The 26406-nt window shown below is 38.6% G+C and overlaps 1 protein-coding gene across 2 annotated transcripts; it reads right to left on the reverse strand.

Moving 5' to 3' along the window:
• Window positions 1-522: 522 nt before the first annotated feature.
• inavab (innate immunity activator b) lies at window positions 523-25958 on the reverse strand. 2 transcript variants are annotated; one of them, XM_034697783.1, is made up of 10 exons: window positions 25652-25958; window positions 13662-13776; window positions 8380-8513; window positions 6752-6874; window positions 6409-6640; window positions 6229-6282; window positions 5679-5985; window positions 4882-5037; window positions 3985-4690; window positions 523-3153 (listed from the first exon to the last, which is right to left on the reverse strand). In XM_034697783.1, the coding sequence occupies exons 2-10, from the start codon at window positions 13714-13716 to the stop codon at window positions 3061-3063; spliced, it is 1860 nt and encodes a 619-aa protein (XP_034553674.1). In that variant the 5' UTR covers window positions 13717-13776; window positions 25652-25958; the 3' UTR covers window positions 523-3060. The 2 variants fall into 2 exon arrangements, with proteins under 2 accessions (XP_034553674.1, XP_034553681.1); XM_034697790.1 differs by lacking the exon at window positions 25652-25958 and adding an exon at window positions 16627-16793.
• Between the last annotated feature and the right edge of the window lie 448 nt (window positions 25959-26406).

The raw sequence follows: 26406 nt of genomic DNA on the forward strand, positions 1-26406 counted from the left end.
AAAATCATGTACAGATTCCAAAATCATGGTGGATAAAAAACTTATATCCCTGCTGTCTCTCATAACTTAAAGCTGATCTGATAATATGCTTATTCTTGTATCATTTCCAGGAGAAATGCAGACATTGGTGCTTCCTGTGCACCAACCGTTTTTCTCATTATATGTTACGCCTGTCTTTTACCATTCATCGACTTTTTAAGTGACACACCTGGACGGGAAAAACATGTACAGATTCCCAAATTACAAATGAGCATTACCAACACGGTTTACAGTAGATCAAACATTTTGACTTATCAAAGGAGAAAAATCTTGTTATCTGTGTAACTTGTAATGTGCTTGAAGTGTGCTTGTCAGCCTTGACAGTTTGTCAGCATTCAGTTCTTACCTCCTGACACGGCTAAATAATATAAGGCCATCATTACAGCTGTGCCTTTTCCTTCTACAAAATGTCATACGTGGAAAAAAGCCTCCATCAGCCATAACACTAGATAGAATGATGCAAATAAAGGAAACTCAACAGAATGCAAACATTACTCTTTATTTTCTTCCACAGGGAAAACATTTCACAGATTTTTTTTACAGCAAAGGAACACAATATCAACTTTATTCAAAAGTACTATATAAATATAAAATGAGGGTAAAAAAAAGAGGCACACAAGGTAACACATGATTGCTTTTTGTTTAAAACAAGACAGACTTAAGATGCTGCTGGATTTTATAAATTCAGGTCCATGTCTCTTTTATTACACATATTACTCACAATCAATCAACACAAAACTGATCACTGTGATAGACATGTATGTGTGATGTAGTTGAAGTTACAACCATTTTCTCTATTTTCTATTTGTTCAAATGATCAACCATCAAAAGCAAGAAGACTTGCATGTAAAACACATACTGGCAGTGTTTGGAACAGTGCACGCTGAGTCAGAATTGTAGTGGTTTTAATACAAATATTAGTGTTTGGTGATCTGCTGCTTTAAACTTGTGAACAGAGACACTTTTAAAGATTGTGCTTAAGCTAAATGTATTTCCACCTTGATTTAACACCTTAATAGCTGCCAAGCATCAAGACTCTGACTTATTCTTAATCTGCTACTCTATATATATCAGGTGATTAGATTAATATCTAGTTTCAACTAGTTGATTAAGTTCATTATTAATTCAAGTTAATCAGCACAGCCTTACACATGTTGGCATAAAAACAAGACATGTTTAAAAAATCTTAAAAATGAAGCAGCTCCAGTTCATTTAAGTGGTGACTCAATCAATGTTAAAAAAAGAAAAGATATATTGCAAATGTACATTATTTTACAATTAATTTGTATCCTTCAAAGAGCTTTGTGAGGAAGGAGAACGAACAACAATATCACTTATATAATACAAAAAGTAAACTTCTCTGGGTGAGCATGTTCTCACACAAATGATTTGGCTGTGATTTTCTAATGCAGGGTAGGTTGTGTGGTATGGTACATAAAGCAGTGTATCCAACATCCTTAACTGTGAGCTTCTAGAAATAAATCTTAGTTCAACTGAGGGGTATACTACAAACCAAGTTCAACATATCCTAGATATCTTCTCCTGATCCAGCTTCACTGAACCCAACGAAAGAGATCACGCTAAACTGTCACACGAAGCTGGTTATCAACCTGATGAGGCAATCTAGTGTTACCCCAAGTGAGTTCACATGAACGGGGCAGAGAAGGCAACATGTGACCAATCACAGACACGGACAGTCTGCCGTCAGCACATCCACATGAATTTCAAACACTGCACTGATATTAGAAAAATATGAAGAAGTTAAGCACATAATCCAGATTAATTTCAACACAGCTGAGTTTGAAACATTAAGGAAGAACTGAGAGATCAGACAAAAACACAGTTTGAATGTGCAAATGACGTCTTATTTCTCATCACTTAGTGCAGATAGATCTGACTATAATAACTCTGTTTGTTCCCTGACAGTGATCTCTCTCTCTCTGATTTAATCTTGTGTCGTGTGTGACAGTTTTAGACCTAACATTTCAGCTGCAGCCCTGACCATATCAACATATCAACAAATGCAGTAAAACAATTTCATCTGAATAATCTGTCTTCAGACTCTGCTTAAGTATGATGTCAGGAAAGATTATCAATAACTGTCGTCAGTGTTTTATATCTAAAATCATACAGGTAGACAAAGTGTCCTGCCCGTCTCTCTCCCCTCCCCTCGATCTCTGATCCTGAACAGAACCTGCCCCAGAGCAGGTTAGGAGTTCACCATTCAACCATGGTGATCTACCCAGATAAGACGGGAACCACCTTCACCTGAAAATCCAGAGTTAACTCTGAAGTTACCTTGATAACCGCAAATCTGGCGTTTGTAGTATACCCCTCTGGACTTAAGTTTAACAACAATCTGATATTTACTTACAAAAGAAAAAGATATCAAAACGTTCACATCTGTTTTTATCTCACTAAAATGTGCAGTTTGGTCTCAGAGCTTCAGCTGTCTTTAACCACAGTTTAAAACTATTGCTGTTTTTTTTAACTGCTCAGCATTTCAAATGATCAAAGACTGATAAATGAATATCTGTGATGATGAAAATATTGGGCTTTTTTTTAAAACCAGATTAATGGTGTCAGCCTTGGACACCTTAATTGTGAACACCAGGAGTAGATTAAAACAGTGCTCATTTATATATTCTAAACTTTTCAATTCACCGAATTTATAAAACAACATTACGTGTGACGCTTCACTTGTTACTGTTGGTTTAAATCATCATAAACAGCAGCTGTACTCCCAAATCCAATACAACATCTCTGCAATCAATTTTACTGTGACTGCCAGGGAGGTGTTTGATTGAACTCCACTGTCACGCTTGAGGCTGCAGTATGTGCCACTGTTGTAAATTCATAAAATTGCTCTCATACAAGCAGGCGTGTTATCATGATGATATAAGCTTACTGATCAAAAGTCTGTATGGGCATTCAAAGTTAATACAACTTGACTTTCTGGCTACTGTCCCTTGGGAATAAAAGCAGCTATCATCTCTCAGTTTGAGTTCATGCGACTTTGGTTCAGACTTGACTCATGTAGTGAGAGCCGTCATCTACCAGCCAGTGTGTTTGAGAGTCATCTGCAGATCTTTGGGGAGCTCGTCTTTGGAAAACCTGAGAGTTCAAAAGAGAAAAAAGCAACAAGACTTTAGCAACATGATTTAAATGTGAAGATGAACAATGACCTATATTTGAATGGGTAGGATGCTCATGCATCTGCTGCTAATACTTAAAGACAATATAAAATAAAGGAATCATTTATACTGTAAACAATATGGGCTTATTCCCCTTAGTTTGGGTGTTTAGTTATATATAAACTTTGTACTATTCCAATGAGAAATCCAACAAGTTCAGATCCAAAATCTGTAATCCTCTTAGAGGTCATCATTTATATTATTATTATTTGTCATTATTGTATGTGTGTCCATTTAACTTCATCTGTAGCTTTCTAGATATGTGCTAGCATTTAAACACTGCATCAAACTAGACTGAATTTTGTCCAAATGAATTGAATCAATAAACATAAATCCACACAAATAATCTCTAACAGCTGCAGGGGTTAATTGCTTCATCATCTCAACATCAGATTGCAATTTTGATTCATAACTGTAATTTTCTCATCATTTAAATCAGTGTTTTTTTTTCATGTTTAGCAAAAAAAAGACTTACAATATAATATTTCTCTGATACATTTGGTGGTAAAAGGTTTTAAACACCCTAGGATGTTTTGCATAAAGCAAAAATCAATTAAAAAAAATATTGACCCACTTTTACTACAACCTCCTCTATGCTGCAAAGAGACAGAGTGGCTGCTGTGAATCCATTATTGTATCATATTTTCCCCCTGTGTTTCAGTGTCTAAAGATCTTAGAATAAAAATATGATTTGTATTTATCAAACATTTATTAAACAAATAAGCTTCAATCATTTTCTTTGCTAGCTTACCTGCTCATGGTACTTTTGATTTGCATAGCAGGTTGCCTCCCGAGTGGCCATGTTTTTAACTCTGACTGCTCCCTGTCTGTCCAGAGAGCGGGACCTGGGGGATTTGAGCTGACTGCGTCGATGCCAGGACTTGAGGTGCTCCGTCACTACTTGTTGCGGTAGACCAGGACCAGTGGAGCGGTAGTGTGGATGGTCCCATTGAGCCAGGGAGGGGGAGAGTCTGATATCAGCAGGCCTCTGCTGTCTCTGGCGAGGCACAGCAGCATCTTTATATCGATATTCATATCTGTTGGAAGGAGAGGGAGCACGCTGGGCGTAATAACCCCTTGCCAAGTCCAGATCAGGTGGGAAGACCATTTCATCATTGTAATAGGCTTTGTGAAAACTGGGGTTGGACTGGTGCCTGGGATTATGGTAAAAGCCTGTGCGTGGGGAGGCTTGAGGTGCATAGCTGCCAACTGGGCTGCAGTGTGGGAAAGCAGGCTGATACTGATGGGGAGAATTGCAGGGAAATTCCTGACACGGTGAACTGTTGTAAGACGTAAACGAATGTTCAGAGTTGCTGTCCTCAGAGTTGGCAAGGTGTCCATAGTTCACAGCAGGGGGAGGAGTCTCTGGTAAAGTGATCGCGTATTCTGTCAGTCGCCTCCTTGGACCTCTGGTACGACCGCGTTCTTTTTCTAATGGAGATTCAGGGTTGGATAATCTGTGCAAATCATAAGAAACACTATTAAACACCAAATGCATTAGTATGGCTACTAAGCAGACTAGCTCAACTTTTGAAACATGTACATCTCACATTTCCTACATTTTTTTATACAACTTAATATGTGCAGGTAAAAGATATCACTGGGAAGTAGTGGAGGTGTGTGGTTTTTTTTCTTCAGGTGTGGCTACCTGAGGGAGAGTTGTCTGTGCACCCGCATCTCTGGTGTTGAGGGTGTGCTGTTGGACTGGGTGCGGCTCAGCCTCAGATGGGAGAGTTGCACGGGCAGAGCAGATTGTGGTAAGCAGGCCTCCAATGGTGGCAACAACTCAGTTTTGGTTGGAGTGCTGAACAAAAACACACATGCAAACAAAGCAATGTTATAATTTGTCTTTCAGTTAAAGTTTACCATGTTAAAGTATCTAAAATACTTAAAAATGTACCCTCCTGACTGAGAGGATGAAGTTTACATGAACTCCTTAGACTGAGAAAGAGGTGCTCACATTATTACAGGTAGGAGTTTTTATTGCAGGAGTTGACTACTGAACAATAAAACCCTGGTTTTACCTCCGTGTCTTGGTATCATTATAAACCAGCAGGATTTATAGCTCTGTGTCAGCCTCCTGTTAGCTGCTGTAGCACAGGTCTAAAGCCAGATGGCAGTGTTGCACATGAACAAACATCTCTGACACTGACTTTATAATGCAGGGTAGAGAACAGCTTTTCTAATCGAACTGTTATTTTCCTGTTGCAGGCTGCAGTAACCATGAAGAAACACTATTGACAAGTAAATGCAAAGCCGCAAAAGTACCCATTATGTGTGGGTTGCTGTTGCCTTGGCTGATGACAAAATCAATGAAAGCGTGTAGAGCATTTAGTCAGTTAGTCAGTGCCACTTGACTTCCAAGTGACCCAAATTTTGCTTTATTTCACTTAAAAACAAAACCTGAAGAACAGGACAAGAGCCATGATGGATGTTCTGTGTTACCTTGTCTTGCTGGAGGAGCGCGACTTCCTGCTCTTCTGGTATGGCTTGTCGAGACTAGACTCCGTCCACGGGGAATGCTGGATAGGAGGCAGGTCATATATAGGGCTCGAGCTTAAACTCTGTGTAGACTCAAGGCTTGGATGGGGAGACTGGCTTGGGGTCAGCGGTGCCAACTGTGGAGCAGCAGAGGGAGACACAAAGGAGCCATCCACAAAGGAGTGTGAGGACACCGAGGGGGGCTGGAGGAGCTCTGTCTCTGCTGGATAGGGGAGTCCTGAGGACTGCTGTGATGACTGACTCGTCACTTCTGGAAGAAAATGGAACAGAAGGAAGTTATTATGTTTTATATGGACTGTTTTATTTATTTATCATCTGAGGAAACATCTTGAGACAGATAGTCTCCGACATCACGTTTACACTTTGACAGGTTTTATGGTGAACTTGTTCAGTGACCAAAGTTGTTCAGCTTTTAAACTACAGAGTTGTTCCTGATCTTATGATCAACAATACTAGAAGTAAACCGACTTGATGTGGCAGAGATCACTCTTACCTTCATCCTGCACCACAGAATCAGACAGAGAGCTGTCGTCAGATGTACCCAGATCTGAAAAAATCAAAGCAGAAGAGACACTTTGATGATTAAATGATAGCCTTATCAGAATCAATAAAAAGCCTGGAACAGTTCAATTAAGATATCCGCTATCAGCTGGACTGCCTGGGTGCCTCTCACCTTGTTGTGCAATATTAAAAGCAGGAAGTGGTGATGACCGTCCGTGCTCCAGGCGCAGCTGAAAGGCCCTCTCTTGTAGCAGTTTGAGTTTTTTCTCTTCTCTCTTGCGCTGCTGCGAGCGGCTCTTTCTGACAGCTTTACTCAAGTGATGCTCCTCGCAGAGCTTTCGTGCCGCTTCATATATCTTCATCTGAAGTGCCAGGTCAGCATCCACCAAGCTCAGTTCTGACTCCTGGATAGTTATAGGAGGGTGAAAAGAGACAAACAACAGTTTGACTCCTGAAATATTGTTTCATGGAAAATAACTTAATTCAGAGTTTAAGGCTCTGGATGCCGCTTTTACCTCTGCTCCTTGGGGAATGCTTAGTTCGTCCAGTTTGAACTCAGCTCCGATACGTCTGCGAATCTGCGGAGGTTTCTCACCAGGCAGCAGAGGGTAATCATCTGAGAGCTGGCCTGTCAGCTCCTACAAAACACAAAACACATCACAGAATTAGCTGTGCATAAATCAACATATGGACACGCATTTCAGTTTATTCTTTGCAGATAAATCCTGGCTTGGTGACAGTTAATCTTAATAAATGAATATCTTCAAAGGCTGAACAATCATCTAAGTTTAGTTATTGAAGTCAAGACACATCTACTTATAGAGTAAACTGTCTGTGGCAGTTTTGAGATGATCTACACGTATCTGTTCCTGCTCCCTTTACATGTTGAGGCACATAGGTTCAAGGAATCTCTTGCACAATTCTGCATTTGCAGATATTTCCTTTCACAACACATTCCTTAGGTATCACATTCTCACTATATTGAGTATCCGTATCATAAAAAAGAAACAGAACATGAGAACACGCGGTTACTGACTTTATTAAAAACCTGTCATAAAAACTGTTACTTTGACTCACTCCTGTCCAGCCACTTCTGCAGACAGACTGAAGCATGAGTATTGCCAATAAGATTACTTGTTCTTTTGTCACCGAGAGCAGGGAGAGGCCTCCTATTAGTTCACCTGAGCATGTCCCAACAGGAGTGCCCAGCCCAAGTGTCAACAGGAAAGAATGATCAGTCCTGGGATTTCACCCTGGAGCACTGACGCATGGTGGGGAGACTCTCAAAGACGCACAAGTCCAGTTTCGGGATTACTTCTTGTGGCAATTTTTCAGACGTATTTGATCATTTGCAGAGCAAAAAGAAAAACATGCAGACAAGATTGAAAATGAGGGGTTTATGCACGACAAAGGTCTCATGCTGGATTTAAATCCAGGCAGTTAGGGTTAGACCAAACGAACCACTAGGATTCTTCAAACGCTTTGATGCATTAGAAAATCTAACTGTAGCCACATTGCATGGTCTAATTTCACTGCAAAATGTGTCTTATAGGAGGGGGAGGATATTTTAATGGCTCTCAATGGTAGAAACCGCCGTAATAAAGCCACATAGGACGGGAGGAAAACTAAAAGACCTTTTGTTTCCTCTTAGAGGAGGGCAGATAAAAAGAAAGAAAGATTAATACTGTGCAGACGCTCCTACAGGAAAGTCTAAAAATCAATCATGATGAGGAAATCTGTGTTTGATCTTTTTGAAACTCAGGCCCCAGCAGAGTAGAGTGGACAAAGGAGTGGTGTCAACATGGCAGAGCATTAGTCAGGAAAGTCTTCTATTGCAGGTTACTTTGTTAACCTGCAGTAAAATGTGCCATCAAACATCCTACCCTAAACTGCCCCGCCTTTTTAATCCTACTGTAGGTGCGGAATCACACGCAATCTGGCTGCTACATGAAGTCACAGCTTGTCTGATTACACAATGTTCTTTTTTTTTTGGTTTTAATTTGTTTGAGTCTCAAATTGAGCTAAGATTATCCTGATTATGTGACTCATTTCTTCTGTGATGTGTTTTCAATTGCACTTTTGTAAATGGCTTCATTTCTGTTTAAACTGTTTGCATGTTGATTGGTTGATTCATTTTACTCACAGCTTCTCGGATGCAGAGTTTCTTCAGCTCCAGTATGCAGATCTCCAGGCGGTCTTGGAGAGCACGGTGTTTGAGCTTCATCGCCCGTGTGTGTGTGGTCACATCCTTAGTGTGTGTGGTTGGGCTGTCCGAGCCTACATAACAAAACGGGACACAGGCATATCAACTTACGTAAGATTATGTGACTCCTGCCGTTAAGCCTTTTTCTATTCATAACCCAACACATGAGACAGAACTGACAGCGGTGATGGTGACACATTATATTCTGAAGGGAAACAAATTATAATCAGTGAAAGTGAACCAAGCTTTCACCCTACAACTTATCAATTTCATGGATATAAATATGATGAACCTTTAAATACCATCCTGTTGATGTACTTACAAAATACATGGACACAGAAATTATGGGTCAATGGGTGCATTTCGCTAAATCTTGCATTACTTAAGCCCTAAAATAATCCTCTCTCTGAAGAAGCTCATCCTCTTTATCTGCTGCAGTGCATGTGGACATTTGTCAGAGTGCTGTTTAGACATTTTGGACACATATGGCAACAAAAAAACACAAATGTAGAGGAAAAAATTACTATTTTCTGTCAAACAGGGAAACAATCATGTGACCATGTAAAGTGGGAGGTGACCTCTCCTCCTGTGTTCTTTTGCTTGTTCCATTTTAACATAATTTTTTTATTTTTCTACTTTTTTTTGTTGCGTGTTAAGTCATTTTGCCTGCTCTTACAATGGCGCCCCATACATGATCTTAATCAGAAAGTACACCTGCATCAGATGAACTCAAGGCCTTACAGGAAACACAACTGGCTACATTAAACAGAGCCTACCTGTTGTTGTTATCGTTGTTTTCATTTGTGGTATGCTACAATGCGTGTCAGGATCTTGATAACTATAGACACTATCACAGTGTTAAGACTGGTGTTGTCTGTAGCTGTGGTGACTAATGACATTAAGATTAGTCGCAGGGCGTTGGGAGTGGCTTCAGGCAACATGCATTGAGTGCCACATACCATCAGAGATTATTAACAGAATCCCTGCAGGTACTCACACACAGCAGAGGTGCGACAGGAAATAAGTGTGACAGCACCACAATAGAGCAAAGAATTCCTAGTCCCAGAGTGACAATTCCCCCATTCATTCAGGACTTTAACTTTTCATTGTATAGAGTAGACGTCACGTGGTTCAATTAGGGTGCAAAGAATGTCAGAACGGACAGAACGAATCGGTAGACACTGCTGAGTGAGGAGAGGACAAGGCTGCTAAAGTTTTCTGTGAAATCAACAGAAATGTTAGCAAAGTGAGGGAATAATGTTTATGACCACATTTGTGAGTGGCATTCATTAGTTTAACTGGAATGACTTTTAAAACACAGAGAGCACCAAAGTCACCTAAGTTTCTCTATATGATCCACTCATAACTTAATTAGTTCAACTCAATAATTTGTTTTAAAAATCTAAGAATAAAAAAAGAGAAATCTTCCCATCAAGTTAAAACACAAGATACCATTCAAACTTGTTGTTTTGTCCCAACAGCTCAAAAACAAAACATATCCTGATTAATATCACATGAGGCTAAATTAACAGCAAATTATCACTTCTGAGAATCTAGAGCCAGACAGTTCAAGTTAAAGAGACTATGGGACATTTTTTGCTGAAAGTAAAGACATAAAGGCTGCCATTTCTTTTCATTTCACCATGAACCAATCAGTTAAAGTGGTTAATGTTTATGCCTTCAAATTCACACAATAGGTTGAACTTGGACAAGCGCTCATTTATCTTTCTAATCAAACTGAGTGTCTTCTGGATCCAGACGGAGTGATGATGAATCCACAGACTGTAAGTGAAAGTAGACAAAGCCTCTTGGTTTCAAAATGAAAATGGACAGCAGGGTGCGACTGCACTGATTTCAAAATGTAGTTCTGTTTTATTGAAACAGATGTGTCCTACCTAAGACCCTGCTTCTCACTGATTTATTTATACTTATATTATGGAAATGAGGACCTGTGATTGACATGTAACTACAACAATGACCTTTGACCCCAGACAGACAGACAGACATGTAACAAAATGTTTCCACTCCCACGTCCAAATACTTCCATTTCTGGCTTAATGAAAGCAAAATGAAACAAAAACAAAAACTTGAGACTTCAAAGTAATGCACAAACTAATGGATGACATCACAGATATAAGGTACAACAGAGGGTATGGTCTAGACCAGGGGTTCCCAAACTTTTCAGCCCATGACCCCCAAAATATTGGTGCCAAAGTCTTGTGACCCCCACTGTCCCTCAAAGTGATTTAATGTGGCTTCATTTAGCTGGTCTGCAGAAAATTAGCCTACCTATATGAGCATGTGTCTGTGTTTCCTGTGGCTTTATGAATTAACCTGCTGCTACTGATGCTTTTGATAATCAACTGTTCACTATCACTAAACTTAGGAGTCATCTGACAAAAAGAAAGGCAGAAAACTCATTACATTTGCTATTTTCAAGGTTTTATTTCAAAGCTAGCCGTCCCATACGGACCCGGACCTACAGCCAAAACAGAGGGTTCTGATATAAAATCTGACGGGCAGCCGTTGCAGCTTTTGTAGTCTTTACTATAGTGGTTAAGCAGACGACTGCACTGGAGAAAGTTTAGAAAATAAGGAACAAATTGCTCTCTCCATAAAAGAAAAGTACTCAGTGAAAATAGAGCATTTAATTCGTAAAGGATAAAATCATTTCTGTTCAAAATTCCCACTGGGAGAGCTAACACAGCGTATCTCATAAGAAAGCATCGCACTTATTAAAAGAGCCAATGTGAAACGCCATTATGAGACAAAACATGAAGGATCTGAAAAAACATACCCACTCAGATCTGAAGTGAGTTCTGAATGATTGGGACCCCTGACTGCTACGGTTTGGGAGTTTAGTTTAACACCTCAGAGAGAGTTTATTGAATTAAGAGTGTCATCAGTTATTATCATTATCATTATTATTATTTGTAACCTCTGATTTAAATAGAACTACTTGGTTTTAAAGAGACCTCATGAAAAATAACATCAGATTGTACTGGAATGTACTTCTTTCAGGGATTTGAATTCATTTTTAAATTTATACATCAACCATTTTGTGTTTTCCTTTTTCATAATTAAATTTCCAGCACAAATAGTCACATAAATATTCACCCGAATGCAGGGAGTTAAGTGTTAGACCAGTGGCGTCCAAACTTTTTTCAAAGAGGGCCACATTTGATGTGTCAGATTACCTCAGGGCCAGTGGCTACTACTGAGACTTAGGAATCCTAAAAGTTATATATGAAATCTCTATTTAATAACAATTATTTTACATTTTTTCTCAATAAAACAGTAACTCGGTAGTCCTCAGTTCTCTACAAGCCACTTAAACATTAGAAAACTTTATCTTCTTCTGGAGGAAAATGTTTTTCATTGGGGTTGGGCAATGTGGAAAAAATATTGTATTATTATTTTATCCCAGAGCTTTGGCTTTAGACAGGTAGTCCATATGAAGCTTTTTGCGACATTTCTGGATTGACTTAAGTTTTGTTTGTGCGCTTAAAAGAAACTGCAAATGTACAGATGATTCAGAATGTGATTCATTTCTTTGCTATGAATAACACGATTTAAGATGGAAGCTTGGGGCCATAAATAAATGGACCTTGGGCCGCGATTGGTCCCCGGGCCGTACTTTGGACATGCCTGTGTTAGACCCTCAAAATGTCCTGGGGGAGGACCCTCAGACACCCCTCTTCCTCAATATGTTTAAATGAATCCAAAATTTTGGTATCAGGTTTGAAAGGAGGGGCTGTTCCATTTTCCTCGCCCCTGCCCCTCTAAGCAGCCAGAGTACACTACTGATCATTCTTCTGTTCAATCCTGTGTGATCAAAATAAGTGCTCATGATTAAATGCAAGTGTGATAAGGTCCATATTTATAATATTTATATTTATAATCCATATTTAATTATTTGTTTCAATTTTTTTGAATTGCACTGAATTCATTTAAGTTGAGAGTCGGGTATTGATTACATGCAGATAGAGTATATCACACTAAATAGTTAGACATTATGATCTTTGGACCTTTGCTTCAAGAAATGTTCCTAACTGGACCTCTTGCAATTTTTGTTGAATACCCCTGGTCTAGACCTACCCTTAGTCTTTTTGTAAAGTGTCTTGAGATAACATTTGTTGTGAGTAAATAATACATACAACAACTGTTCACTGTGAGTCACACAGACTAATATGAGTGAAATGCATGCGTGCAGTATTTGGTCTGGATCATTTGCATCGAGCTCTCAATGTCATGCAGGGCACAGTGAATTATCTGGCGGCAAGTCATGATGATGATGAAGACATGCGTTTTAGTCCCTGCCTCAGTTTTCACATGACGTCTTGTTTTCTTGAACACAGAAGCTAACATAAAAGTTTTTTTTTTAGCTGACAGGAGAATAAAAGCAGGATTTGTTAACTATAAGTTGTATTCTTCTGACAGGATGTCTCTGAGTGAGGTTAACTCTGTCAGGCAGTGATTCATGTTCAGAACAGGGTCCTGATTTCACAGCGCCGAGAGAGTGAGGAGACAGAAAGACGCCTTTATTTAGAAAATAGATGTTTATCATTTAACAGGCCACTGGGCCTTGAGGAATCAATAAGCTATATATATACTAACTGTTGATGTAGGCATGAAACCTTCAGTGACAACTATCATTACTGATCATTCTATACACTGTTTTTATGAGGGCTGTGGTTCAAATTCATAAACAACAAAAATATCATAAACCAAACTTTGAGCACTTTTCTCATTTGTGTTGTGTTTGAGGTAATTGGAAAGCAGATGCTCTGATGTGATTAGGAAGGAAAAAAGTTGGGGAGTCAAAACACATTCTGAAAAGCGATAGTTCAAAACCTCTGAAGAGAGAAAAAACTCCACTTCCTCTAAATCCACTTTGTTTTCCACACAGTTGGGCGATCAAGCAAAGACAATCTGTGGTCTAGAGTGTTTTTCTGGTAACTTCGGGTCTCATGATGCCGGCCCTTGTTGCTGACTTAGATTTCAAAGAGTCAAGACTGAATACTAAACCTCAGCGTAGTGAACTGCCTGGGTTATAAATAATCCAATCAATGATGTCATCAAAAGTGCGCCTACAAGTTGATATTTCTGGGACAAACTAATTGGAGGAGTTTTTGTTTTAGCATTAGAGCAAACTACATTGAGTAACTTGAGTCCTACATGCTATTTGAAACACACATTAAGTGATGCACAGAAGCTTTTACCTGAATGAAGAATGATGCCGCTGTCTGTGTCGCTGATCTCTCCGTTGAACTCCATGTGAATTGATGGACTTCCTCTTGTTGATCTTCAGTGGACAATGTCGAGTCACTCCATTTCCTGCAAAGTACGGTTCCAGTTTTAACACCATTTACAGCAACAAGCGTTCTTATCTTACGTCAACACTGAGTTACAGAAAAGTCTGGAATCATTTGTGGCGCTGTCTTGAAGAAGTATACAGAACAGCAGTTTTGTTTCAAATGACCCTGGACAAAACTCCACTTTCATTTAGTTTGAATTACAAATTGGTTGGCTGTAACACATTTTGATATCTAAGTATGTGTTTGGGAAGGCCATGAGACATTGGTTTGGGTTTCAGGGCTGGAAAGGAATGTTAGAGGTCACATTGATCACACTGTGCTCTGTAATTAAGGACACAAACCTACTAAAGAGCCTAAGATATACTGTATATTCAAAGTTAAACTACTTGTGCACCAAACAGAATGGCGTGTCAACTATAGACTGATTAATTAATGGACGTAGTATCCGTGATGTCACCCATCTGTTCCTGAGAGCTGTTTTGAAGCCAATCGACGGCAGCAGCCATATTAGAATTGCGCAGCTCAACCAGGCAGAGTGTGATGTAAAGAGGCGGAGTTTGAGCCTCCTAGCCAACAGCTATGTGTTCCCGTCCGGGAGTCAAGTCAGTCATGTCCTTATTTGGGCAACAACTCGTAATCTTAATATTTTCTGAACCGTCTTGTTAGGAAAAAATTCACCCCCTGTACAGTGTGTGCTGATAGAGAGATAAGCTACAAAGAGACAAGCTGTTTTTTGGACCAGGCTGTAAACATGTTTATTAATGCTGCAAATATCGTCCTTTTTGAATTGGTGTCTATGTGGTTTCCAGTGTTTCTGCAGCCAGCCTCAAGCAGATTCTCGATGAACTGCAGTTTATAACACTTCTGCATGGGCTTCATATTTAGGGACCAGAGGTTGCCGCTTGGTGTTAACACTGATGGAGGTTATGATTCTGCATGTGTCAGAAATGAAAAGCAAAGAAAAGAAACAGCCTGGCGTCTCTGTGACTCCATTCAGGGCTTGTGAAACTTTAATATATCCCTGTGTATTAATTGAGATTACAAGCAAGTAGTCATTAAGCTACAGATGATTATCAGTCTAACATTTACTTTGATCTCGAAGCCTGCCCATTACTCCATAAGGTGACCTGCTGCTGTAGTGATTCAGGTACGACCGTACAGTCAGGTGTTGTCACAGTCTCACACAGCATGAGTACACAAACATGTTGCCAAGTCTGGGGTGTTTCCTGTGACAGCATGTTTGCTGGCCTCTGATGTCATATGATCGTCATTATCGCGTTCCTGGAGATAAGAGGCTCAGGGCGCATGAGAGGAGCCATATATGTGAATATGAGCTGTGTGAAATAAAAACTGTGAAACTGGTCGGTTTGATTATTAACTCAGAGATCACAGGAATGTAGATTGCACACACACACACACAGTGAGAGGAGGTTTTCTCTGGTGGCGGCCGGCAGATTCCAAGCAGCCATTGTTTGGAGGAACGACTAAATGAGCTGAAGTCATTAGCAACAACAAACAATAGTTGTTTGTTGTTGCCATACATTCATGAATACAGGGATAAACAACAACTGTCCTATCATCATCTCTAACATGACACATACTCCACACAGCTCATATGACTCTGACTGGGGCCTTCACACCCCTGGCTCTCAGATAATTGGCTGCCATGTTTGCAGAGTTAAGGCTAAAACAGTTTATGTGCAGCGCAAACAACAAACTACAGAGTGGAAAAACACACTTAAATGTGGACTTTTTTAGAAATGATTTAAAGCTACTATCTTTAACTACTAGTATTTACAGTTCTTTATTACTACAAAGTACACACTACCACAGTTAATGAGTTAGACATGCATGTACACTTACTGTTTATATCCAGCTCAAGCACAACAATCTTCAGAACAAACTACAACAAACAGTGTTCAAGGATCACTGCTAATCAATACGACAACAAACCAAGAAATCTTAAAGCTCCAAACGCTCCACAAGCAGTCCAAAAACCAAAGAGAATTCAATCACAGTGATACACACACAGTAAAAAGTAAGAAATCACCATATCTGAAAGTTTTCAAGTTTTCTTTGATAAATAACCTACACATATCACAGCTGTTCATTTCTACAATGTTAATTAACAAACTTATTTCTCAAATTATCATTCATAATTTAAACTCATAAACTGAGTAGTTTTATAAAGTGCTTTATAGTTTAATAGGTTGATTTTATCCCACAGAGTCTCTGAACTCTGAAGCTTGTGTTTCCCATCATTCATCTTTGAGAGTTTAGAGTTTCTTGACTCGTGGTCTGCAGTTCAAAATGTGCAATGTGTGTCCCTGAAATCCCCTGAAACACCAACAAACCCTCAACCCTCCAATACACATCGATGAGTTTTAAACAAGGAACCAAAATTACTGAAGTATCTGGACCCACAGGGGATGTGCAGCATCTTGCGTCATAAGACGCTATATGAACTCTCTTTATAAGAGCAGTCAGGAACATTTTATGGATTAAATATTTTGACACATAATATCTGATGTGTGTCACACTTCTCACTTTGAAGGTAAGTAAGTGCACTTGTTTAGATCCAGAGTCAGAAAACACTCATGCAAAAATCAGAGAAGAGTTGTCCCTCCCTGAAGGTGCTGAGATACCTTTACAGTAACAAACACCACGACTGATAAATGTTTCCCCCATTAGCTAAATAATCCCCCTACATTAACATAGTTCATAATAGTCTGAATGTCCATGTATGAATTAATAGCAAATGACAATAACGGACATATCCCGTTTGTGAATTTCATCAGGATGAATCTAAAATCCGGACATAAAGCACATCAAACACTATGAATTCATATAATCTGTGAAAGTCACTTACTTTAGAGAAACTCAAAAAAACAGTGTGAAAATCCAAAGAGTGAAAAGGTTTCCCTCAGAATAGCAGCAAACCGTACTTGTGAAGCCTCTGGACAGGAGTGAGAGGGAGGCTCTGACAAAGTGCTGCCTGCTGAAGAGGAGTGGCCTCAAACAGAGAGCTAAACACTTGAGTCAGGATCATATAACTCAGCGTCACCGTCTGACTCTGAATCTGTGACAACAATGACAGAGACGCAGAGAAATTACGCTTCACTTTACCTTCTTATTAGTCAACTAATAGAGAGAGGTGACTGAAATGTTACCTCACTAGATGTGCTATTAAAGAAAGAAACAGGGTGACATAAGAACGTGAACAACAGTAAAAGCTGATTATTCAACTGGTGTTCAGTCAGGAGAATCACCGGTTAAAAGTTTGACTTATTTGTTGTATTTATTTAAGTATGAGAACACTTGTGTGGTTTCTGTGAAGTGTTCCTGCTTTTCTTTATTTTATTAAAGAGAAAACATTTTTGGAAGTAAACTATTGAAATACTTCCCATCTATATATTATGTTATATTACATTATTATTCTAACTACAACTCATGGTCATATTACATACCCATGTTATTGTTATTTATTGCTAAATTTGTCATTACCAACCATAATCACACCATGTCAACCTGTCACTACTGAATTTTTTTAATACTGCCTGTAATTACTTCTATTTAATTTAAATTCCACTGTAACATTGTATATATCTAAATTGTATTCTAGCTTTATTTATCTATTTTTATTTTTACTTATTTTTATTTTATTTTATTTTTATTTGTATTTATTGAAACTTCTTTCTTGATTGTACTTATGTCTGGGTTGCTGTAACAACTGAATTTCCCCCCGGGGGATCAATAAAGTAATACCTTATCTTATCTTATCTGATGTGGATCATTTTCTATTTTTCACCATATGCCAACATTTTATGGAACCAACAATTAACTTGTTCACAGACTGTTTGATGATGAATTTTATGTTAGATTCAACCCCTCAGTTTATCCATAGAGGGCTATCGTTTCATGTAAGCAGGCACCTCAAACAGTGTTGAGCTTTTTGTCAATTATTCCTGCGCCTGTGTTTGAAGGTCAACATCCTTGTGTCATCGCTGAAAATATGAAACTGTGACTATATAACTGACAATCAATGACTCTTTTACAATCCTCTTCAGCTTCTGTGGTTTGATAACAACAAACTGTCAGTGAGACACTTGTGCTTTGAGGGTACAAAGATCAAATATCTGTTCAATGCATTCCTGCTGCCACCTCCTGGTCGTTCATCTAAAGCAAAACTGAAAAAGGAGTACACAAAAGTGTGAACTTAAATTTGCGAATAGCTTTCCAATCTTCCCTTCTTTCCTGTCTTCTCAAAGAATACTAAACCCAAGGCCCCATTTCTGCCACCAGTGACAAGAGGCGAACACTTGGTGGTGGGATCGTCTGCATGATTTACAGAGACGCAGGGGCAGCACCTGCTCTGCGACTGCATGGCTCACATTCACTCTGAATCCTAATATTCATTTTGGCTTTTGTGGAATGTTGGTGCTCCGGCACTCTGGGGGGGCAAAAAAAGGGTCCGGCAATTCCCAGACACTCAAGGATCAGATCTCAAATGACATGGCACCACCAAGACAACAGCAGTGTTGCAGTGTGATAAAACAAGGCTGCAGATATTTGGTGAAGTAAGTCCTACTTTAAGGTTTCACAGGTGCCTTCATGTTTGGTATTAAGCTGTATTTAATTTGTTTACAAGTGACATGCTGACAACAAAAATGCAAGCATCAGCAGATTCTCCAAATACACCAGATACCTCGCTGTGGGCTGCAACTAACAAGTATTTAAATCATTGATTCATCTGATGATATTTTTTTTTACAATGAATCAATCAACCTTGAGTTTAGGTATCATGTTTAGAATGGTCATCACATTTTACACATACATTTTCAAACCTTTGCTACACAAATGGAAAGAATCTTTTCAGGAACCAAGTATACTCAGTTGTTAGTTTATCAGGCACAAGTAAGCCTGAGACTGATTTGCTCTACGAACTGTCCCTGACTCTGGGTTTTCTCAGGTGAATCAGATTAGTCTGTTTTATGTGGGGCTTTGAATTTTCACTCCTTTAATTACCAGTTCATGGCTTCACTTAATTACTGCATCGGCCTACACAAGACCAAAGTTGTACCTGTAAGATTTGGAACATTTTCATACTGCTACTGAAAAACGTTTGGGATGTTTTTGGTCAAACTGATATCTTACTGAGTCTTTTAACCAGATTAAGTACTTAATTCAGCTAGTTAGCTAAAATTAGCAACAGCTGGTTCCTTAAAGTCTTATCAAAGGGATCAAAGAGACCCCAAAGCAAGACTGCTGTATGCTGTTCAGTTTTTTTAACAAGCTGGGAACTGGGGCTGCAACGATCAGTCGGCATAATCAATTAAGTCGACTACAAAAATAAAATGTAGCGTTGGCACGTCATATTATTTTTGTTAATTGTAATTGTTGCATGGTAAAATCACATGCCAGCCGGTACATGTACATGTTGCCCTCTCAGCAACCAGCCTCTCAGGCAAGCTGCATCAGTATCTTCTTTTAAATCCCAGCTGAAAACACATTTTTATCGAAAGGCCTTCCTGTAATATTGTTTCATCCAAGATGCTACATTTATTTTTAATCTATTTTTTATTCACTCATCGTTTTATTGTTTAACTGATTTTATTTGTTTCACTGATTTTAATTGTTTTACTGATTTTATTTGTTTTACTGATTTTAATTGTTTTATTGTTTTAATTGCTTTTAGTAGTTTCTCTTTTAGTTTTTCCTCTTAAATTGTCTTGCTAGCCCCATATACCCCCCCCCCTGCTTTGTTCTCTTTATTGTGGGTTTTTATGATGTTAAGCACTTTGTAACGTCTGTTTTGATAAGTGCTTTATAAATAAACTTTATTATTATTATTATTATTATATTTTCTGTTCCTGTAAATACTAGCGTTCATTCTGAGTTCAATCCAATCCAATTTGTCTGTTTTGAAGCAGATTACTATTAATTTAATAAGATATTTATATTAACGCAGTAAGTAATCAGTGATCATTTGTTTAACTTACTGCACTGTTATAAAATATAACAGCCTTAAAATAGTAAAATCATACAATAACAAAAAGGCCTTAACTGAACTGACCACAACACAATTCAAACAAGCTTGCACTACTCATTATTTACAGTTAATGATCTATCTATTTATTATTGCTGCTGCTATTTTATTATAAACCTGCACCGGTATTCCTTATTTAGACGTGTATCTTTTTATACTTATTTTAAGTTACTAACCATAGACCTTTCTGGAGTCCCTGAGCTCCATTGTCTCGTAGGTTCCTCTGAGCTGCCGTAGACGTCCTCCTGCTGCAGACGTTCTGGACTCAAGCTGATACGGACGTGCTGGACTCCAGCGGCAACAGCTTCTACTACTCGTTTCATCACTATCACCTCTTTCTCTTACTCCCCTCTATCTGTCTTTCCCTCAGTCGAGGCATGATGGCTGTCTAACATGAGTCTGGTTCTGTCTGAGGTTTCTGCCTGTTAAAAGGAAGTTTGTCCTCACCACTGTAACTAGCTAAATACTGCGATGTGCAATGCTCATGATGGATTAAGGTGGGGTCAGACTGAGTCTTACCCTGTCTTGAAGTTGGGTCTCTGTTCATAATTTGACACAGAGTGGTCTAGACCTCCTATGTTTGTAAAAGCGTCTTGAGATAACGTTTGTTGTGATTTGGCGCTATACAAATAAAGATTGATTGATTGATATCTTGCTGCTACTGTGTACTGTACTGTGTGTATATAACCTGTGATTTCTTATCTTTTGTATCTGCGTGCTGTTTTTTCTGTCCTTTGGTGTTACCTGCTGCTGGAATCTGAATTTCCTGAGGGAACCTTCCTAAAGGATTAATAAAGTTCCTATCTATCTATCTATCTATCTATCTATCTATCTATCTATCTATCTATCTATCTATCTATCTATCTATACTATATTTGTTCCTTCTATTTAAATTGCTAAGCAAAGGCATGTGGATGAGTTTGTGCTGTGGAGAGACTCATGCACCCCTCAAATATTTGAGCCAAATAATCGTGACTAATCGAAAAAATAATCTATATATTAGTCGACACCATAAATAATCGTAAGTTGCAGCCCTACTGGGAACCAAAACAAGCTGGTAGCTAACCCCCCAACATCTCATGTACTGATTTCAACATGAAAATGCTTCATTCAGTGCTTTTTTAATCAACATTTCCATTTCTATTAAAGAGGAGGAGACCTCTCCACTAAACTCAGTATGATTCATCATGAAAGCATGATTAGTTGAGATTAGTTTTAGCGTATTTGCACCATTTGCATGGAACTCACTGCAAAGCACTTTAAAAATAAATGCATCTTTTAATCATTTTAAATCATTATTTTTAAAATGTTTAACCTCTGATTGTACCTGTTTTCACTGACTTTGTGTAACATTACATTTAATTGTTGTCTGTTTTTAACTGATCATCATTCTTTTAGGGTTATATCTTTTATTTGCTTGTCATGCATTTTAATGTTTCTTTTATATGCTCGTCGTCATTGTAAATGAGGGCTTGCTCTCAATGATTTTCGAGTTTAAATAAAGATAATAACATGTAACTGATACACTGGTAACTGAGTGAAGAACAAGCTGAAGGAGGTGTATCACTTCCAGCTCCTGTATGCTAATATAACAGCAGAGGAGAGTAACGTCTTTTGTAAAAACGCTGCATACCAAGCAGCTTGAGAACCAACATCAGATACAAGGAAAGTGCAGTCATGCAGAGGAATAGCAGTCTCTTCTGACCATGGGAAACTACAGAGGTTATATAAACAGATGCCAACAGTGTTGTAGCAGCCACAGCTACTTTGAAGTGAAGTCAAGTCTGATGTGAAGAGAACCCGAACAACTTCCAACCAAATCCATTCCCTACACCGGCACTGTCCAGTATCTAAGAAGACAGTTGGTAGATGTCATGGTAAGTTTGTATAAACCAGCGGCCCCTGAGGGACAGAGAGAGAGAGCTTTGTGTCGACAACACAGCAGCTGGCTAAACAAATTCCTTACATATTCTTGAGTCCTTTTATAAAGTACGGCTAGACTACTGCTGCTGCTGCTGTGTGCAGAGCCATCAGCTGCCAGAGGGTCACACATTTTTCTCTTGGATTTTATGGCAGCTTGGTTCTTCAGCCAGGTCCTGGTAGATCATTTAGCCGTAATGATGCTTAAATCAAGCTGGTGTCATAAACCGGGCTATAAAGTTACACTAATGTGCAACAAATCCAAAAGCTTTAAAAGGCAAACAAAGCAAGCCTTACAGTACAGTGGTTGGGTTCCCTCCCATGTGCCTGCAGTTGTGCAGATTTTAGCGTCATATGGCCTGAAGGCTCTAATTTAGTCGACTGAGGATGTGAAAAAAACACTGCATGTGTCTTAAAGGTGACATATCATGCAAAATGGACTTTTTAATGGTTCTCTACCTGAAATATGTGTCCCTGGCATGTCTACAAACCCCCCGAGAAGAAAAACATCCATTCTGCCCCTGTTCTGATTTCTCCACCTTTCTGTAAATGTGTGTGAAACGAGCCGTTTCAGACTTCCTAGTTTTTGTTACGTAACAACAATATCCGGTCTGTCACGGAGTCAGAGCTCGGAGCTTGTTCAGCCCATAGACTGTATAAAATAATACTCAATCCCTCCTCCGTTTTTCATTACCTGCACAAATGTGTGCTAACAAGGAGCTTAGGAGGGAGGCATGCTAGTTGTAGGCTGTCTTAATAAACACAAAGGTCGGTTTTACTCCCCACGTCTGCAGATTTGAAGATCTAGTGGATGATTTTTATTTATCATGGATAAGTGCTAGCGCTAGTTAGCATAGCTACATAGCTACATGTCGTAGCTGTAGCTGTGTACCAAGACACACGTCTACATACTGACAAATAAAACAACAAGAAACACTAAATCTGTGACCAATCCTTCAGAAAAGGTCCTGCTGCCTTTCTGGCAGAGGTCGGTTTTACTCCCCACGTCTGCAGATTTGAAGATCTAGTGGATGATTTTTATTTGTCATGGTTAAGTGCTAGCGCTAATTAGCATAGCCACATAGCTACATGTTCATAGCTGTAGCTGTAACTCTGTACCAAGACACATGTCGACATACTGACAAATAAAACAACAAGAAACACTAAATCTGTGACCAATCCTTCAGAAAGGTCCCGCTGGCTTTCTGGTAGAGGTCGGTTTTACTCCCCAGGCCTGCAGATTTGAAGATCTAGTGGATGATTTTTATTTATCATGGATAAGTGCTAGTGCTAGTTAGCATAGCCACATAGCTACATGTTCGTAGCTGTGTACCAAGACACACTTCGACATACTGATAAATGAAACAACAAGAAACACAAAATCTGTGACCAATCGTTCGGAAAGGTCCTGCTACAGGCGCCTCTCCGTCAGGATCAGATTCTGGATCAGGTTCAGAGGGTTGAAGTAACATGATCTCTGAGCAGCCGTGTATATTCAGCCAACATGTAAACATTAGATCAACGTGCTGGACAGCCGAGGCACATCCACTTCCTGAGGGGGCGTGGTCAGAAAGAAAACAGAGTGTTCTGAGGAGGACTGAAGAAGAGGGCTTTTCAGGCATGCCAAAATCTGATTTCAAAGTGTTTTTTTGAGCACAAACTTTAAAGATATTGTTTTGGGGACCTCTTAGACCAATATATATTGATGAAAAAAGCGTGATATGTCACCTTTAAATGAGAAGGTGTGCAGAGATTGAGTGTTTGATGTGGATCACTGTGGTAGACGTGTGAGCAGCAAGGTGAAATGAAAGTCTATTCTAAACTGACCAAAACCCTCAACTATGGTTGAGAGCGACAAAGCTCTAACTAATTTGCTTCATTTCACTGAGACACATTTATAGCTCCCCACAAGCTTAAGATGTCATTGAGTTAAAAATACAATCACAAGATCAAGAAGTGTTTAAAAGTTAAAGAGAAAGGACACTAGAACTTAAAGTTTAGTGTGTTTGAATAAAGTTTGGCTGCAGGGCAGTTTTTGTAATTACTGCCCTGCTGGCAGGTCAGGGGGGTTTCAGGGGTTAAACTGCTTCTGCCCTCTTGTCCTCAGGGTCAGTGGTCAGGAATGTGTAGACAGCAGAATTTTTTCAATGCACAGAAATCACAAACTAACTACTGGGGCTGCTTCACTGTAGAAAACCTTTAGAGAGTAAACACAAACATTGAACAAGTTTCTAATATATCTCCTTTCAACCATTTGGCAATTTATCTATCATTAGTTGAACGTTTCATTTACAACAATTCTGAATGTGAATCAAAAAGTCAAATGTAATTGTTCTTCATAGCAGCATCTCAATTAATATTAATGGTTGTGCATTTCTGCCAAAAGAGGATGTTGCAAGCCCATTACTTCTCTTATCTGTGTAGTTTATGGTACATCTCTAAACTGTGGTTCTCTTTTACAGATAAGTCACACGTTCATAAATGAGCAGGGGACTTTGCATAAAGCACAGGTAACTGTTGTATGAAGGTAATACAAATAAAATAAGCAAAATATACAACATTACTATAAAATATAGGCAAAGAATGTGTGAAATAGATTTACAGCTGTGCTCATAAGTTTACATACCCTGGCAGGATTTGTGATTTTTTTGGCCATTTTTCAGAGAATATGAAAGATAAGAGAAGAAGTTTTTTTCACTCATGGTTAGTGAGGGCTGAGGGCTGCCCAGAGCATAAATATTTTTAAAGGCAAACTCAAGACATACCTTTTGAGTCTTCCTTTTAACTAAGTTTTATTTGTATTCTTAATAGCTCTATTTATTTATTTATTTATTATCTATTTCAAATTTAGTCACTTTTATTCTACTTTATTTATTTATGTACTTATTTATTTATTTTAAGTCTAGCATCTTAAGTTATTTTAATGGTTTAATACTTTAGTGTTTTATTATCTTAGTAATGTATTTTACTTTGGTGATTTTAATTTCCTGTTTTGAGTTTTAACATCTTATTTTACCTCCAGTGTTTCCTCATTCAGATATCAAGAGAGCATTTCCTCAGTTCGCTCAGCAACTTCTTTTTTATTTATTTATTTATTTTATTTGTATTACTATTGTTGCATATTGTGTTCTTAACCTTAGGATTATGGGGTAGGTTTGTGTCGGGGCTTGGATCTTTTTCTTGATTTATTCTATTTTAGGTTGTTTTTATGTACAAAACTTTGTGTTACAATGTCATTGTATGAAAAGTGCTTTATAAATAAAGTCTGATTGATTGATTGATTGCTGGATTAGTGGTTGGTTGAAGCCATTTATTGTCAAACAACTGTGTCTACTCTTTTTTTTTTTTATCATAATGACAACAGACTCAAGAAATCATAAATTATGACAGGGTATTTAAACTTCTGAGCACAACTGTATAAAGTGTGCTTCAATCAGTTCTAAAGCTTCTATTCCTGTGGTTTGCCTTCATGTTAAAGTTAGAAATACATGGGAATCATATAATAGCTGGTGCCAAACAACTTTATCATACACCTGTAATTAACATTCAAAATACACTTTTAAATTCAACTACATTTACACTATGAAGTCCAGAAGCACAGTAAGCTTACTTTGAGAGTTGACTAATGTGAAGGATATTATTCTAGAGGTTAAAAGAGAAGGATACATCTTTGAGTATGTACTCATCTATTGCATGATCCCCCCCCTCTTAGTCAGCCTCACAGGGCTGCTGGGCCTCCACTGGAAGGACTTTCTCAAAGTTTAGAAACACGCACTAGTTGAATGCTTTCCCACAACAAGTTTCTTTCTTCTCCAGCGCTCACTTCTTCAAATTGACAACGTTTCTGGTTGCATTAAAATGAACTCGTTGTGCGCATGCATACAGGTAGTTTATTAACAAAACCTATTCCAGTGTTTTAAGCTCTTACCTTTAGAGGCGAGTTAGCCAGTTAGCATCGTGCCTCATCTGCATCCATACAATCTGCTCTCCATTGGCTCTAGTCCGCGCTCTCCCAGATTTGAGCTGGAAGTTTGTCTCTGTTTACAAACGAGCTGAAGAAAACAACACCAAGTCCTCAAAGACCGTCTCTGTGTTCAGGACGAGTAGACAATGACAACAAGAACTGTAGATTAAGGTGTAGCTCCCCAAAGGTGATAGTGTGGAAGAGGAGGCTACTTATTCAGTCCAGAGAAAGTAAAGCAATGCGGTGTTGCCTTCACGTACAGTCGGAAACATTTGGCAATGGACAAACAGCAAGTATTTACCATGGTAACCGCGTTTCCGACTGGCTTCGTACTAATGAGCATCTACATAAAGTTAAGTAGTCAAAGTGTGTTTTTAAAAAAATGCTTAAAATCAAACAGATGAATAAATAAATGGATGAAGAATAAACTATTAATTTAAATTAGACTTCTATAAGATTTCTGAACTGCTGCTTGTTGAGATTGAAATGTTTTTTTTTGGTTGTAAGTTTGTTTCTGAATGAAAAGATTGCTTTGTTACAAAATAACATAATTACCTGCACATTGTTGCCTATTGTTTTTTTTTTATTATTCCTTTATTCAGATCCCCATTATCTGCCACTAATGCAGCAGCTACTCTTCCTGGGGTCCACATAAAACAAACATAACATACAAAATATACATGAAATACAAAACTGAAAATGCAACAAACATGAAATAC

The sequence above is a fragment of the Notolabrus celidotus genome, chromosome 1 (assembly GCF_009762535.1).
Source record: "Notolabrus celidotus isolate fNotCel1 chromosome 1, fNotCel1.pri, whole genome shotgun sequence".
Taxonomy (NCBI): Eukaryota; Metazoa; Chordata; class Actinopteri; order Labriformes; family Labridae; genus Notolabrus; species Notolabrus celidotus.